Source organism: Sturnus vulgaris, chromosome 4 (assembly GCF_052056855.1).
Source record: "Sturnus vulgaris isolate bStuVul1 chromosome 4, bStuVul1.hap1, whole genome shotgun sequence".
Classification (NCBI taxonomy): domain Eukaryota; kingdom Metazoa; phylum Chordata; class Aves; order Passeriformes; family Sturnidae; genus Sturnus; species Sturnus vulgaris.
In genome coordinates this window covers 23,068,916-23,081,760 of record NC_142246.1, presented here as the reverse complement: position 1 = coordinate 23,081,760, position 12,845 = coordinate 23,068,916, and the positions used below count along the sequence as shown (strand labels likewise).

The following is a 12,845-nucleotide window of genomic DNA, read 5'->3' as shown; positions in this document are numbered from 1 at the left end:
AGTCACATAAATCAGTCATTTGGTGTGGGAAATGCTGCTCTTTGAAAGTCCTGAGCTATGCTAAGTGAAAATTAATCTAATTCCTGCTTTATTTCTCAGCATATGAAAATATATTTTGGTGTCTTTATTTTTGCTAATGGATAAACTTTCAAAATAAATTAGTATTACTCAGCTGGGTGATATTTACTTATCCCAGATATTTTACATTATTTCCTTCCAACTCTTTGTTCACATACGAGATAATTTCTTCTCTATAACTAATTGTTGCAGAAATATTCTTTGTTTTAAGTCTCTGGATTAAAAATTTTATTTCTGCTGTGAGTTTTGTCTGCTTTTACTTCAAAGTAATTCCTGTTTAGATCTTTTTGGTACTGAACATCATTGCAACAATAAACAACATACAACAGTTTGTTGGTTCCTCTGCATCTTTGGTTGATTAGTTTGAAATTAGTTTAATGTAACCATAGCTTAGCACTTTGCTGACTGTATGTTTGAGTAGCTGTGTATACATCCATATGTATAAATAGCAAGGACAGAAGCTGTGCCTAAACTTTAAATTTAAATTGGACTTGCAGATGTTGCACACTTACTTCATTGTGATGTTTAGATATTTGGTAACATTACCTCTTGCACAATGTGGCCCAAACTGTAGAAAGTGTTTTGCCTTTATTTGCCTTTAACGTGGTTGAGAAGAGTTCAGTTGATTTATTCAGCTGGAAAACAAAAGTGGGCAAAGTTAAAGATGAGTAGGCTTTAAAACATGTAAGACCTTGGAGTCAGGAACTACGTATTTGAATGCCATAGGCCACAACATTTCAAAGCAAATGTTAGAATACTTGTGAACTTCTGGAACTGATTATGGTAATATTTCTGATTTCAAATTTGGGCTGCAGGTGAGGCTTTTTACAAAATTTGAGTGTAATGATCTCATCTAGCATTTCTTGTGCAGAACTTGCTTAGATTAGTACTTAAGTGGTAAATCAGTAATTTAAGAATTTTTAAGTGGCTATGGGGAAGAAATAGTCTAATTTGTACCTTGGAGTGCAAGAGTTATTTCAAGTTATCATGACATTTGCATGCCTGTGTGTATATGCATAAATTTGGGTGGCAGAAATGAGAGAGACTCAGAAAAAAAGCACCGTAATAAAATGCCTAGTAGAAAGCTTGAAGGATAGATTAACAAGGACCTTTTAATTCCAAAAAGGGATTAAGGAGTATACCAAGAGATTATTTATCTATCATGTTACATCGACCCTCAATAATTTGATATGTTTTTCTGGTGTTCATTTGCACAGGAACTGTAAAACAGCAATACCAGGTGTGCAGAGCCCTGGAAGAGCTGTTTGTGTCTTTGTGTGATTTCTTTTTTTTCCCTGTTCTCAGCAGATATATGGAGTGATCATTCATTTCAGACGGACCCAGACTTACCACCTGGTTGGAAAAAAATAAATGACATTGCTGGGATCTACTACTGGCACATACCAACAGGAACAACTCAGTGGCAGCGTCCTGTGTCCATCCCAACAGATCTCCAGGGCTCACGAAAAGGATCACTTGGTTCTATCACTCCATCTCCTACTCCAGAAACTGAGGTAACCTGCTGTGTCTTCTTGTGGGCTGCATACTGTAAGGAAAATTGAAATAACTTTTTGAACTTGCAGGTGTATCTGTTAGCTAAACTGACCTGATAATGTCCTGAAGTGTAGCTACTTATTGATAATACCTTGTAAGTATCATGTTCAATTTATAATGGATATAATAAATGTTCATTTTATAATGGTGGTGCCTGATGAAACACCCTAAACTTTGGATGTGTAGGATGAAATCAGATGTCTGATAAATTAGACAGGCAGTGCCTGATGAGTGTGAAACTTTGGCAGTTCTGTAGCATAGGCTGAAGCCTTGCTCCATTATATGGGTACAGGATACATACAGTTTTTGCACATGATAGAAGACTTTTGGCTGGATTCTATGTTTGCACCTTCTTTTTGGGTCATTTGGTAGGAGTCTCACAAAAGACATATGAGCCTTCATTTGAGACACTTGTTCCTTTACAGGGTAGTTTCTGTTGAATAAACATGTAGTGTTCTCAAGTGTAAGTGTCTGTACATCCTGCCAGTACCAAACATCTATCAGTGCTGCAGTCAGGCTTTAACTAGAAACAGAAAGAGATACACTTTGTCCTCCACATGTTCTGAAATAGCAGTATGTGGTACAGCCTTTTTAAAATAATGCTTTCAGCCACAATCCAAGAGTTTGTTTTGTGTCATGTATGTAGAAAAATAAAATCAATTCTCATAAAGAAAATATGCAAAAAATACAATCACTTTCTTTTAGTATGCTGGGAGGACTTCTATGGAATTAAATATAAATTAACATAAAATAAGGCTGGCTTTAAATTATTTTTATACTGAGTTTTCAGAAAAATGTCCACAGCTCTGTCAAGAGAAGTCTTTGTACTGTCTCTGAGTTTTGGATCAGGCAATCCCTAGGAGTTTTGTTCTTTGGTTTTTAGTTCATGTAGAGAGAACATTTTTTCTCTTCTTGCCTTTGTTCTTATATGGACCAAACTAACTTACATGAAAGTTAAGAGGAGTTAAGGACATTCAAGTATTTATTAGCATCTTGACCCTGAAACTTTTATCCTGTGTAGGCTTAAATATGTACAATCTTGATCGTTATTTTAGAAAGGTTGTTCCCACATGTTCATAAATGCGACTCATAAGATCTGCAAATTTGACCACAACATTTCAGTTATAGTTTACATCAGTCGAGCTCTCATACCAGGCATGTTGGAAATAATTTCTGAGAGGATTCATGGAGAAAAAGCTGTAACTGTTACCATTCTGGTCGAAAACAAGAAAAAATTCAGAAATGCTGAATGTAAAGTGCTGCACAAACTCCTAGTATAAATTCCTGTAATGCACATGTGAAGGATATAACTTTACCATTATTATTTTTTGTACTCTAGAATGTAGAGAATGGGACCTTAATTAGTAAATTATAGATGGTTTTCACAAAAACGCAGAAATCAGTATGGTTGGTAAACTGCAGAGGAAAAATGGCATATTTTCATTTGAAATAGTTTTCTATTTCTGTTACAATTAAAATTTCAGACCTGCTGGTAATGTATTGCATGTATTTTCAACCTTTCACGATTCTATTTGCTTTAAATGAAATACAGTTTGTGATTATGAATAATAATCATTAATTCTCAGCAGCATTACGAGAGTACAAAATGTGTGAATTATAATAACATAGATTTTAATACAGTAAAGATGTATTAAGTGAGACATAAGCATATGTGAGTACATAGTAGGCTCTCCTCAGTTTTGATATGGCAGTTCTAATTCAGCAAGGAATTTGTTCCAGCAAAGATTTATGCATAGACAGTTCTATGGCAGCACCAAGATCATATACTATGCTGTAAAAGGTGACACAAAAAATAAGCATATCCCCAAAATTCATATTAGCATGATATCATGTTATTTAATTGTTAAATTGTTATTTTATTGTTGTTTAGTTATTTTAATTGTAGATATAGGCAAAAGCGTTTGCTTTTTGTTGGTTTCTGCATTCATTGATAAGCATCTCAGCATTATTGAAGCAGTACTGGCTTTTTGACTCAGTGGTCATTAAGATTGTTCCAATACAGTACCAGCAGACTTCCAGTGCTGGAGTTCAAAACAAGAGCATGAATTCGGCTCAGGATTTGGCCCACTTCCAAATACTGAAACAGCTACAGAGGCTCCAGGCATAGCTGAAGTTAATAGTGAGAACTGTTAGAAAAAGTCTTGTGTTTCTTGAAACCACAAGTGCCAAGCGTACTAAAAGGAAGTAGAGGATGAATCCTTTGTGATTCAGCTGATTCTGAGCAGAACCCCAGTGCAGAGCAGTAAGAAAGAAATAAGTCATAGTGTGTGTTTAAGAGATAGGGGTAATGAAATAATTTGACAACGTCAGCTATCATGAATTTTTGGGTTTTAGTCTCTCTGCAGTTGGTACATGCCAGCACTGTATCATCTCCAAGCAATATTTGTTTAAATTCCTGTTCACTGCACTGCTGCATACCCAAGTGCTCCTCCTTTCCCTCCCTGGGAAAGAGTAGTACAAGTGTCTGTGATAAAGTCTATCTGACACTTCACAGAAGATTGGGAATTCAGTCTAGACTAGGGGCTCCCAAATGCCTTAATCCCAGCACTACCACTGGCAGCATCACTTGGGGTGGAGAGCTTCCACCTCCAAGCTAGACCCATGTATGACCCATGTGCTGGCTCCCTCATTGCTGCTGGAAGCCTGTGCTTCAAGAGAATGTATTTTGAGAGGGTTCATTTAGCTCATTCCCCCACTCTGGACTTGTATTGCTTCATTCTGAAAGGGTTGGGGGATATATAGGTTTTAGGCAGATGAAAGAGTATAATCTAGGATTGAGGACTGGCATGGGTAGCATTTCATATCTGAGCCAATTGGCTTCCGTGAGTCCATAAAAATACTTTATCTAAGTCACATTTGTCTGTAAAACATCATGTGCCAGTCTTGAAATGAGTTTATTTGGGCTCATTCAGGTTATGAATTTGTCAAACAAATATTTAGAAACACTACTCCTCCCCCCTCTCCGAGTAACACCTTTTTACCCTTTGTCTTGTTTCCTCCTTTTTTTTCCCCCCCTTCATTTTATTTTTATTGTGTTCCTGTCTCTTAAATAATATAATATACAGAAGCTTTGCTTCATTTGGTAGAATGTGGCTCACAGCTGAGGGCAGTTAACAAAGAACAGATCAGCCATTTTTATGTTGTAGCTTACTTTGGCTATTTGGCATAAAGAAAAACAGAGAATCAAAAAAAAAGGGTAGGGAGAAATGATGCTGTCATGCATAGGATTGGCAAATGTGTTAAAAAGGAAAATAATGTGAAAATGTCTTACTTTTACACAAAGTGCAAGGCAATTTTTCACAAGATAATTGGTAAATTTCATTCCAAAGCAATTATGAGTTAAGCATTTTGCAAAAATCTTACTGATTTAACAAAAATGCTAACAAATGCTAAATATGAATAACCTGTAACGTTCCTTCCCTTCCTCCCCTCCAAAAGCATGCAAATGTATTTTGGTTTTGCACAGCTCTTGAAATTTGACTGGTTTAGATCCCTCTTTTCTCTTGTGTGTTGTCAAATTACTTCCTTTTGGAATCCTTGTCTTTTGTAACATTCCCTTCCAAATTTTAGAAATTTTGCTGCCTCTTTCCCATTTCCTGCAGAGAAAAGTCTGTAGTGTTTAAGTTTCAGTAAGAGCTTCTTTGAGATCATAGCAGTATTTGGTGATGGTAGTTGTGTCTTCTTGCAGCCTAACTCATCCCAGGTCTTGAACACCTCTAGAAGCTCTTCTGTAGGTAACATAAGCACTAGCAGCTAATAATTAAAGAGAAGGGGCTTGGGAGGAAAAGGTAACAACTCAGTTACTTCAAAGGCACAATAGAAGAGGGTTATTCCTGGGAGCTGTTTCTCACAAAATAATTCCTCCTGTGGGGATTTACTGAGAATGCTTCCAGGGTGAGAAGTCCACCCTGCAGATTAATGCATTGGGCCGTATTAGTGGGTACCATTTCACCTTGGGGCTGAGCTGGACAGCCCAGCAGAGCTTATCTTAAAAGGAGAACTAATTTCAGGATTTCTTGATTTGGTGAAGCTATAAAGAGGTGGCTCTGGGTCTTCCAACAGTCAAATCTACTGGCTTTTATTGAGGACTGTGGGAATTCTGGTGAGACAGAGGAGAGAGGCACTACATCATCAGCTGTTCCTCTCAAGCTTTACAGAAAGCCTGAACCTCAGGTTGCTTAGTGGTAAACACACTGCTACTTGGTTGGTTGTACCACTGAACACCTTTTGAGAAACTTGAGTGGAAAATGAGAGGGTGGGTGCTTTGTTTCATTTGGGGCTGCTAGACTTTTCAAAGCAACTTTTTCAGCATGAAATCTCCGCACTCTTTACTAATCCTCATTCCCTTCCTTGCCCTTTTCTTATGCTTTCTCTAGAAATATTTGATTTTTAGCTTGTATATATCTTACCCTTGTATATATTTTTTTGTGTTTCAGTATTTCTAGTTCCAGTACTGTTAGTGTCTTTTAACGAAAGTGCCAATCAAATGGAAATCCTAATGTTTCCCCTTAACTGCTGTTATCAAAGGCTGTAGCAGCTGTGGCCAACATTCATATTCAGATTCATTTTGCTTGCTTTCAAGATCATAGTTAAAGAGTAATTTCATTGTCTGTTCCTAATTTATATTAACTTTCCTTGTTTCAATCATTTGTTTTGGTAAGTAACTGTTAGAGGCATGTCTTCTCTCCCCTTTCCTCCAAATGCCATGGTATAGTGGAGTAAGTAGTTGAAGTTTGAGGTGATCTGTTCCCTAACCCATCCTGTAAATATCAATGCTAACAACAGTGTCTTGTGTTTTTTTTTCTTTTTTCTTTTTCTTTTTTTTTTTTTTTATCAATGTGCTTCTTCCTGTGTGAATAATTATGTGTCTAGAAACAGCCATGGAGTGATTTTGCTGTACTGAATGGGGGAAAGATTAATAGTGACATTTGGAAGGCAAGTATTATTGTCAGATTTTAGAACCTTTACTACTATTACCCTTGTTTTTTGCATGGCAGTGGCTGTTTTCCCCTTTTATTTTTCCATGAATGTCATTCATAACCTAGGCCAAAATGAATGGGGGTACTGCTAGGGATGCCTAGCTCACAAACATGCTGCCTTTTCTGATCTTTCCACTTGGAATGGATTCAATCTAAACTAGCAGGGCAACTGCCATGATGTAACAAATAAGATGCCTGCACTGAATGAAATGCAGCTTGAGAAATATATATATATATTTATATAATATATATGCATGCCTCTTTTCAACTTCAGCCAGAAATACTATCGCTTCTTTGCAGGGAGGATTTAATTTCCCTTTGAGATAAGAAATAACATAATGGTGTACTTAATACCATTATAATAGTATTAAAACTATACTAATAGCACTGCCTCTATCTCTAGGACCTGCATGCAGCCACTGTGAACCCAGACCCAAGTCTGAAAGAGTTTGAAGGAGCAACGTTACGCTATGCCTCTTTGAAGCTCAGGTACAATGACTTCAGAAGTCTCAGTGAAATGACCAACTCTGATTTGTGTTTTGCTGTAATTTTCATATGGTTTTAAGACTGATTTTGTTTTGTGTCTCTTGTATGTCACAGAAATGGTCCACAGTCTGATGATGATGATTCTTGTAGCATCAACAGTGATCCAGAAGCCAAGGTCTGTATGAAGATTTACAGTGGTATAACAATTAACAATTTAGCAGTTGTAAGGATAAACTTGCAAGGTGCAGAATGTCTCCTAAGTTTTGAAATTAGGTGTACCCCTCCTCTTGGCACAATGTGTATTGACCATGCAAGACTAATTCCATCAAAGGAATTTACAGATCTAAAGCTTCATTCAGTTGGGTCAGGAAAGTGTGACTCATTTTAAAATCACATAAGCCAGGAAATTGGATTTTAGAGCTCAAGATTCTACTGTCCAACTGTAATAACTGTCCTCTTGAACAACTGTCTGTGTGAGAGAGGGCTCTGCTTTTTATTATCTCTGGATAGCTTCCAGGGGCATTCAGTGACAGAATTTGCTCTTTATTTTCAAGTTTGTCCCTTTTTGAAGTACTTTTCCTTTTTTATGTGTCTGCTTGAACTTACAGCTACTAAAAAGGAAGTTACCTTTTAGAACAAGAAACTTCACTTTTTGGAAGAAAGAATGCAGTTCACAGAGAAAAAATAGACCATTATATGACGAAGCACCATAATTAAATCAAAGCTTTTACTGTTGTAATCTAAGGGTTTTGAGGAGAAAGAAACAGCAGAAAGTTTTGTATGCTTGTATATTTATCCCCAGATTTGTCTTGTTGATAGTTTTGCCTTTTGCTTGCATCGATTATTAAGGGTGTATATGAATGCCTATAATTGAAAATCCAAGTAATTTAAATAAGTATTTTGGCTGTGCCATACAGCTGCAGCAACTGGCAGGATCTGAAGCTACTTATTTGCAGGAGCAAATATGTATGTAACAGAATTGATAATTTTAATAGCATTAATGATATACTTTGAGAAAACAGACTGATCAGAGGACTTAATTTTCTTTGTCATCTTGATTATTTGGCTTGTGATATTTAATTCAGATGTAAACAGTTGTACTTTTCTTGGCCCGCTAGTAGTTTAAAAGCAAGAGTTTCAGCTGTGCTCATTACAATGACAAGCACTAAATTCTGAGCACAGTAAATGGAGTTGAAGGAGTGAGGAGCATTAGGTTCCAGTCCTGGAATGATAGAGTTGTTCCTTTCATGATGAGCCTTACAGTATGGAAGGCTTTAAAGGAAGGCAGTATTTTGATATGTCTATGACTTTACCAGGTGATTTGCACTGCATATTTTTTGAGCCATTCCTGCATGGAGAACCATGGCAGTAGTTTTATAGAGAAATAACTTGTGTCATCATCTCCCTTCTCTCTCTTACTCACTGTTTAAACTCCAGTATTTATGGATCAGGTATTTATCTGGTGTCTGTGAAATGGGACAGTGCCAAAAGCTTGACCTCTTTTGTCTGTCACAGCTGGTTTTGTTTTTCCAGTTCAGGCAAACTATGCCAATAATGCTTATATGGGTAATCAAAAGTGAGCACTGAAACATTCACAGAAGTGATTGAGAGGAGCAAGACGAGAATTAGAGGTGAAACTAGATATGTTCTTGCCTTTTTAAAAATCACTTGAGTGAAAGCACTTTACCTGATTTGTGTCCAATACAGGTGCTGTGCAGGGGCAGCAGTGACCACAGCAGATACTGTGTGGTCCTGCAGGTGAACCCCAGCAGTGCTGACATTGGTTTGCAGCAGGAGAGGCTGAGGGCAGAGCTATTCAGTGCATCTGCCTCTGCCCCAAGGACAGGGCAAGTATGGCCATATGTTACAGGAATGGCAAGTGATCCACTTCTGGAAGTGGTCCAGAAACAGCATGGAAATCTTCAACTGTGGAAAATGCTCTGAGATCTTTATTTCTTGCATGAATGGGAAGGAGATGGGGTCGGTGGATTCCTTGCTGGTCCATTTTACCCCAAGTAGTGAGAGCCTGAAAGAAATCTGATAGGATTTGAAACTGATGACTTGGAAAAATTAGATATTTTTAGCCTTTTAGGCTCTCCCCTGCCATATTATGTGCCTTAAGTATCTTTGATTGAAGCTTTTTTTTGTGTGGCAACAAGGACAGATAAATTTCTTCATTTCATCATAAGAGAAGAAAGGTGTTTTTTTTTAACTCATTAAACTATATATTGGAAGAATTTGTTAAAATTAACTTTGTTAGAGGTTTGTTAGAGATCTTAAACCTATTTAAACCTAATCATGACATTGGCCAGTACATTCGTAGAAAAAAACAGCGTCTCTATGGCACGTTTAATGCCGTATTTCAGCAAAGGGAACCGTGCCACCTTGTGGAAAGCTTTAGTAGTTGTCTTCCCTCGGAGTGTCAGCTTCTGCAAAGATTGAAGCACTGCAAAAATGTCTGTTTTGGGAAAAGCATGTCATATAATTCATGTAATTGTTGTAAGAAAAGTGACTTGTGCAGCAACACATTTAAGCATTCATAATTGCCAGTAAAAAGCAAACGTTTCTCTATGTATTGTGTGCTTAAGATGCAGTTCATAGTTTCATATCCCTGGCGTCTGGGTCAGGTTGTCTGCAGAATGTCATCAAGGAGAAGTGGAAAGAGGAGAATTATTACATCTAGCTTCAGTAATTTATTTTGGTAGAAATTTCTTGAAGAGATGGCTCATTGTGCTTGATGAGGATCCTAATTCTGTATGTGAAACATGCACAACTAGAAATGAGTTTTGAATTGGTGCTTCCCACGAGACAGATCGTAACCTTCCTGGTTAATTTATAGAGCAATGTGTGCTTTCCTAATTGAGTTTCAAGGAAGGCAGAAGATGCTTTTACCAATCTCAGACTGTAAATTCTTCTAGGTTGTCTTTTTTTCACTGTTATAAAATACGATGTCCTTGTGTAAAAACATAGGAAGGTGGTAAATTTTTTCTTATGTCCATATATAGAAACAGAACCTCCTGGGAAGCCTGTCACTGTCCCTAGGAATGGATGAAAAATGGAAAGCCCGTGTGACTGATTTTCTCTAAAACCTTTTCCAAGTTGGCCTGTTTGGCCTGACATTTAGCCATGCCTTTATTCTCTCCTTTTCTCTTTAAGCATGGATTTTCAAATTCCCTGTCCACATTGGTCTGCTCAGCAAAGCTTCACTGTTCCAGCCTCACCATTTTAGAGCAGTTTTAGCTATATACCTTTATCTAAGAATGGGAAGAAGTATTTAAACCTGTGGAAGTCCCAGGCATTTACTCCAAAAGACTATTTTCTACTGTAGAAACCAATAAATGCTCTGGATCTCAAAAGAAGAGGATGAGACTATTTCCAAGAGAGAGAGCATCAGGAGATGTTTATAGCATGTATTTAAATTTAGTGATTCACCTGTAGGTGAATGAAAATACACTTGGAGACATGGAAAGTGAGTTGGTGATGAATTCCTATGGATTACCTGGCCTTTAGGGTTTAATCAGATGGCCTTTGGCAAACTGACTTGTGGCTGTTGTGAAAGTGGCCTATAAATCAAAATAATCTATCTAAGCACTACTAAAATTGATATCTTGGCTGCTTTTCTTACTATGGAAGCAAATGTTTGTGTTTTGGAGGCATTGTATATTTGCTTCTTTCTTGTCTTTTCCAGAAGCAAATACCCTGCCTAGACACAGAATCATGTGTAAATAATCAGCCTGTGTCCTTGGGGATGGACATGAATCTGATTTCTGATCCAAGAGAAGGCTTAACCTGAGAGGAGCTTTTGCCATGTCCAGCAATCCCAAGAAAGGATTCTTTTCTTTCAGTCAGAGCAGCTTCTGAAATTCTTGGTGCAAGCAGGGAGTATTCAGCATTTTCCAGCAGTCCACCTCAGGCTGCATTACAGTCTTCTCATGAGCTGACAAAATGCTGCAAAAAGCCTCAATTAAATTAATATCAATTAATTACATTTGAGGAGTTTATCTTATGTCTCTTTACAAAAGTAGATCAAAAGAGAAATCAGGTATTTTCAACAATTTTTCTTCTAAAGTGGTATTTTTGCTTGGTTTTTGGATTGGGAATTTCTTTCTTTCAAAGCAATATTTTATTTTCATTCCCAAGGAAATAGCACTGAAAGAAATCTTGTACCCATTCCTTTACCCTTATAAGGGAACTGTAATATATAATCCCATGTATTAGTTTCAAGTTTCTTCTTAAGTGTTTTTTGTGGGGCTTTTTTCTGCCTTGACTCGTCTTCCTGACAAACTGATTCAAGTGTAATCTGCCATTCCACCTTTGCAGCTCCTGGGTAGCAGTGCTGAGTGATGGGGGTGGCTGTTTCTAGACTGGTTTGGTGTTTCTGAATTTGGCTGTTTGCCATTAGCAGCATTAAGGCACCCTCTCATCTATAGAGATGCTGCAGGTAAATGATGCAGGTGCTTGAAAATATTCTGCTTCAAAAGCTGTTTTAGAAATAGCCAAAAAGCACTAAAATACATATCCTCAACGATTTCTTTTTTTTTAATAGTCATTTTCATGTTATGTATTAGACCTTTCAGAGAATGTGTTTGCTTTTTTTTATCTCTGTGAACGATAGCTATTACTATTGATATCTGATGTGTCATTAGGTAAAAACTGCTGATGTCATGATATGATGTACATCATAATACAGATTTCCATCTAGAGGATATTTCCTTCCACCTTGTTTCTAAATGGAGTCTTGTTTAATCAAATATGAAGATGAATTCAGGGCAAGGAAGATGCAGCATTTTCCCAAATCTCATGGATTTACTTTATAAGGGCATATAGAGTTACAGTAGGTTTTTTTCTTCTATTAGAGGTAAAATATAAGTATCTGGGATAATGTAGCCTAATTTTTCAACCCATTCAAGATTATAATGAGATCCTTCAAAATATTGCATGTCTTTAACTCCTAGGAATCCCATGTATCTCTAGGATCTCATTAGCTGTGAACTGAAGACAATGATCAGGACATGAGTGCCTAAGCAGTAGGAGGGATGTAGAGGAGAAATTTAACTTGTAGTCTTCCTTAGAAAAACACATCAAAAAGCCATTAATCATGCGAAAGAGAATGGAAACTGCTTGAATATTTACCATTAGTTTCCAAGTTTGTAATGCAGAATTACGAATTAAGAATTACCTCTTGAGTTTGGGGTATTATCAGGATTTGCTTTATTAAGATACACTGTACAAAATGTTTGCACTGTTCTGTGAGATTTCTACAGGATTGGGAAAGAAGATAAATCATAGAAACACCTTTGTTTCAACTCAAAACAAAGTATCTTCATGGCCAGTAAAGGTCCAATATTGACAGTGGCTGTGTCTGCCACAGGTGTGTTGGCCAGGAATTACTGTTGGGGCAGCAAGAATATAGATGCCAAAAGCATTACAGGAGGATGAATGATGCAGGTGGGAGCTGTGTGGGTCATGCTTTGCCCTTGGAACAATTACTGCCTTTGCAATGAGTGGCCAGGTTGTGTGGGCAGTTTAGGTGTATGCCACTCACCACTGTCCTTGTGGGGAGGCAGCTTCCCTGATTGCCAGTCAGGTGAGGTGACACTGGAGGGAGCCTTGTCCCTGGAATCACAACTGTGGGACACCCAATGTGCTGCTGTGGCCTCTCAGGCATGGGATACTAGGAAGTGCTGGCTATGTTTGAGAAAACATGAATATACCTATTTTTATTTT

The 12,845-nt window shown here is 37.4% G+C and overlaps 1 protein-coding gene across 11 annotated transcripts in view; it reads left to right on the top strand.

The window, feature by feature from the left end:
* APBB2 (amyloid beta precursor protein binding family B member 2) overlaps positions 1-12,845 on the top strand; it is a 167,105-nt gene that overhangs the window by 100,263 nt on the left and 53,997 nt on the right. For 5 of the 11 annotated variants that reach the window (XM_088163298.1, XM_088163300.1, XM_088163297.1 and 2 more), the window contains 4 exons: positions 1,384-1,592; positions 6,526-6,588; positions 7,036-7,121; positions 7,233-7,293. In XM_088163298.1, the coding sequence (XP_088019424.1) occupies positions 1,384-1,592; positions 6,526-6,588; positions 7,036-7,121; positions 7,233-7,293 (419 nt within the window). The remainder of the gene's footprint in view (positions 1-1,383; positions 1,593-6,525; positions 6,589-7,035; positions 7,122-7,232; positions 7,294-12,845) is intronic. The other 6 variants (XM_014871065.2, XM_088163301.1, XM_088163305.1 and 3 more) reach the window with 3 other exon arrangements.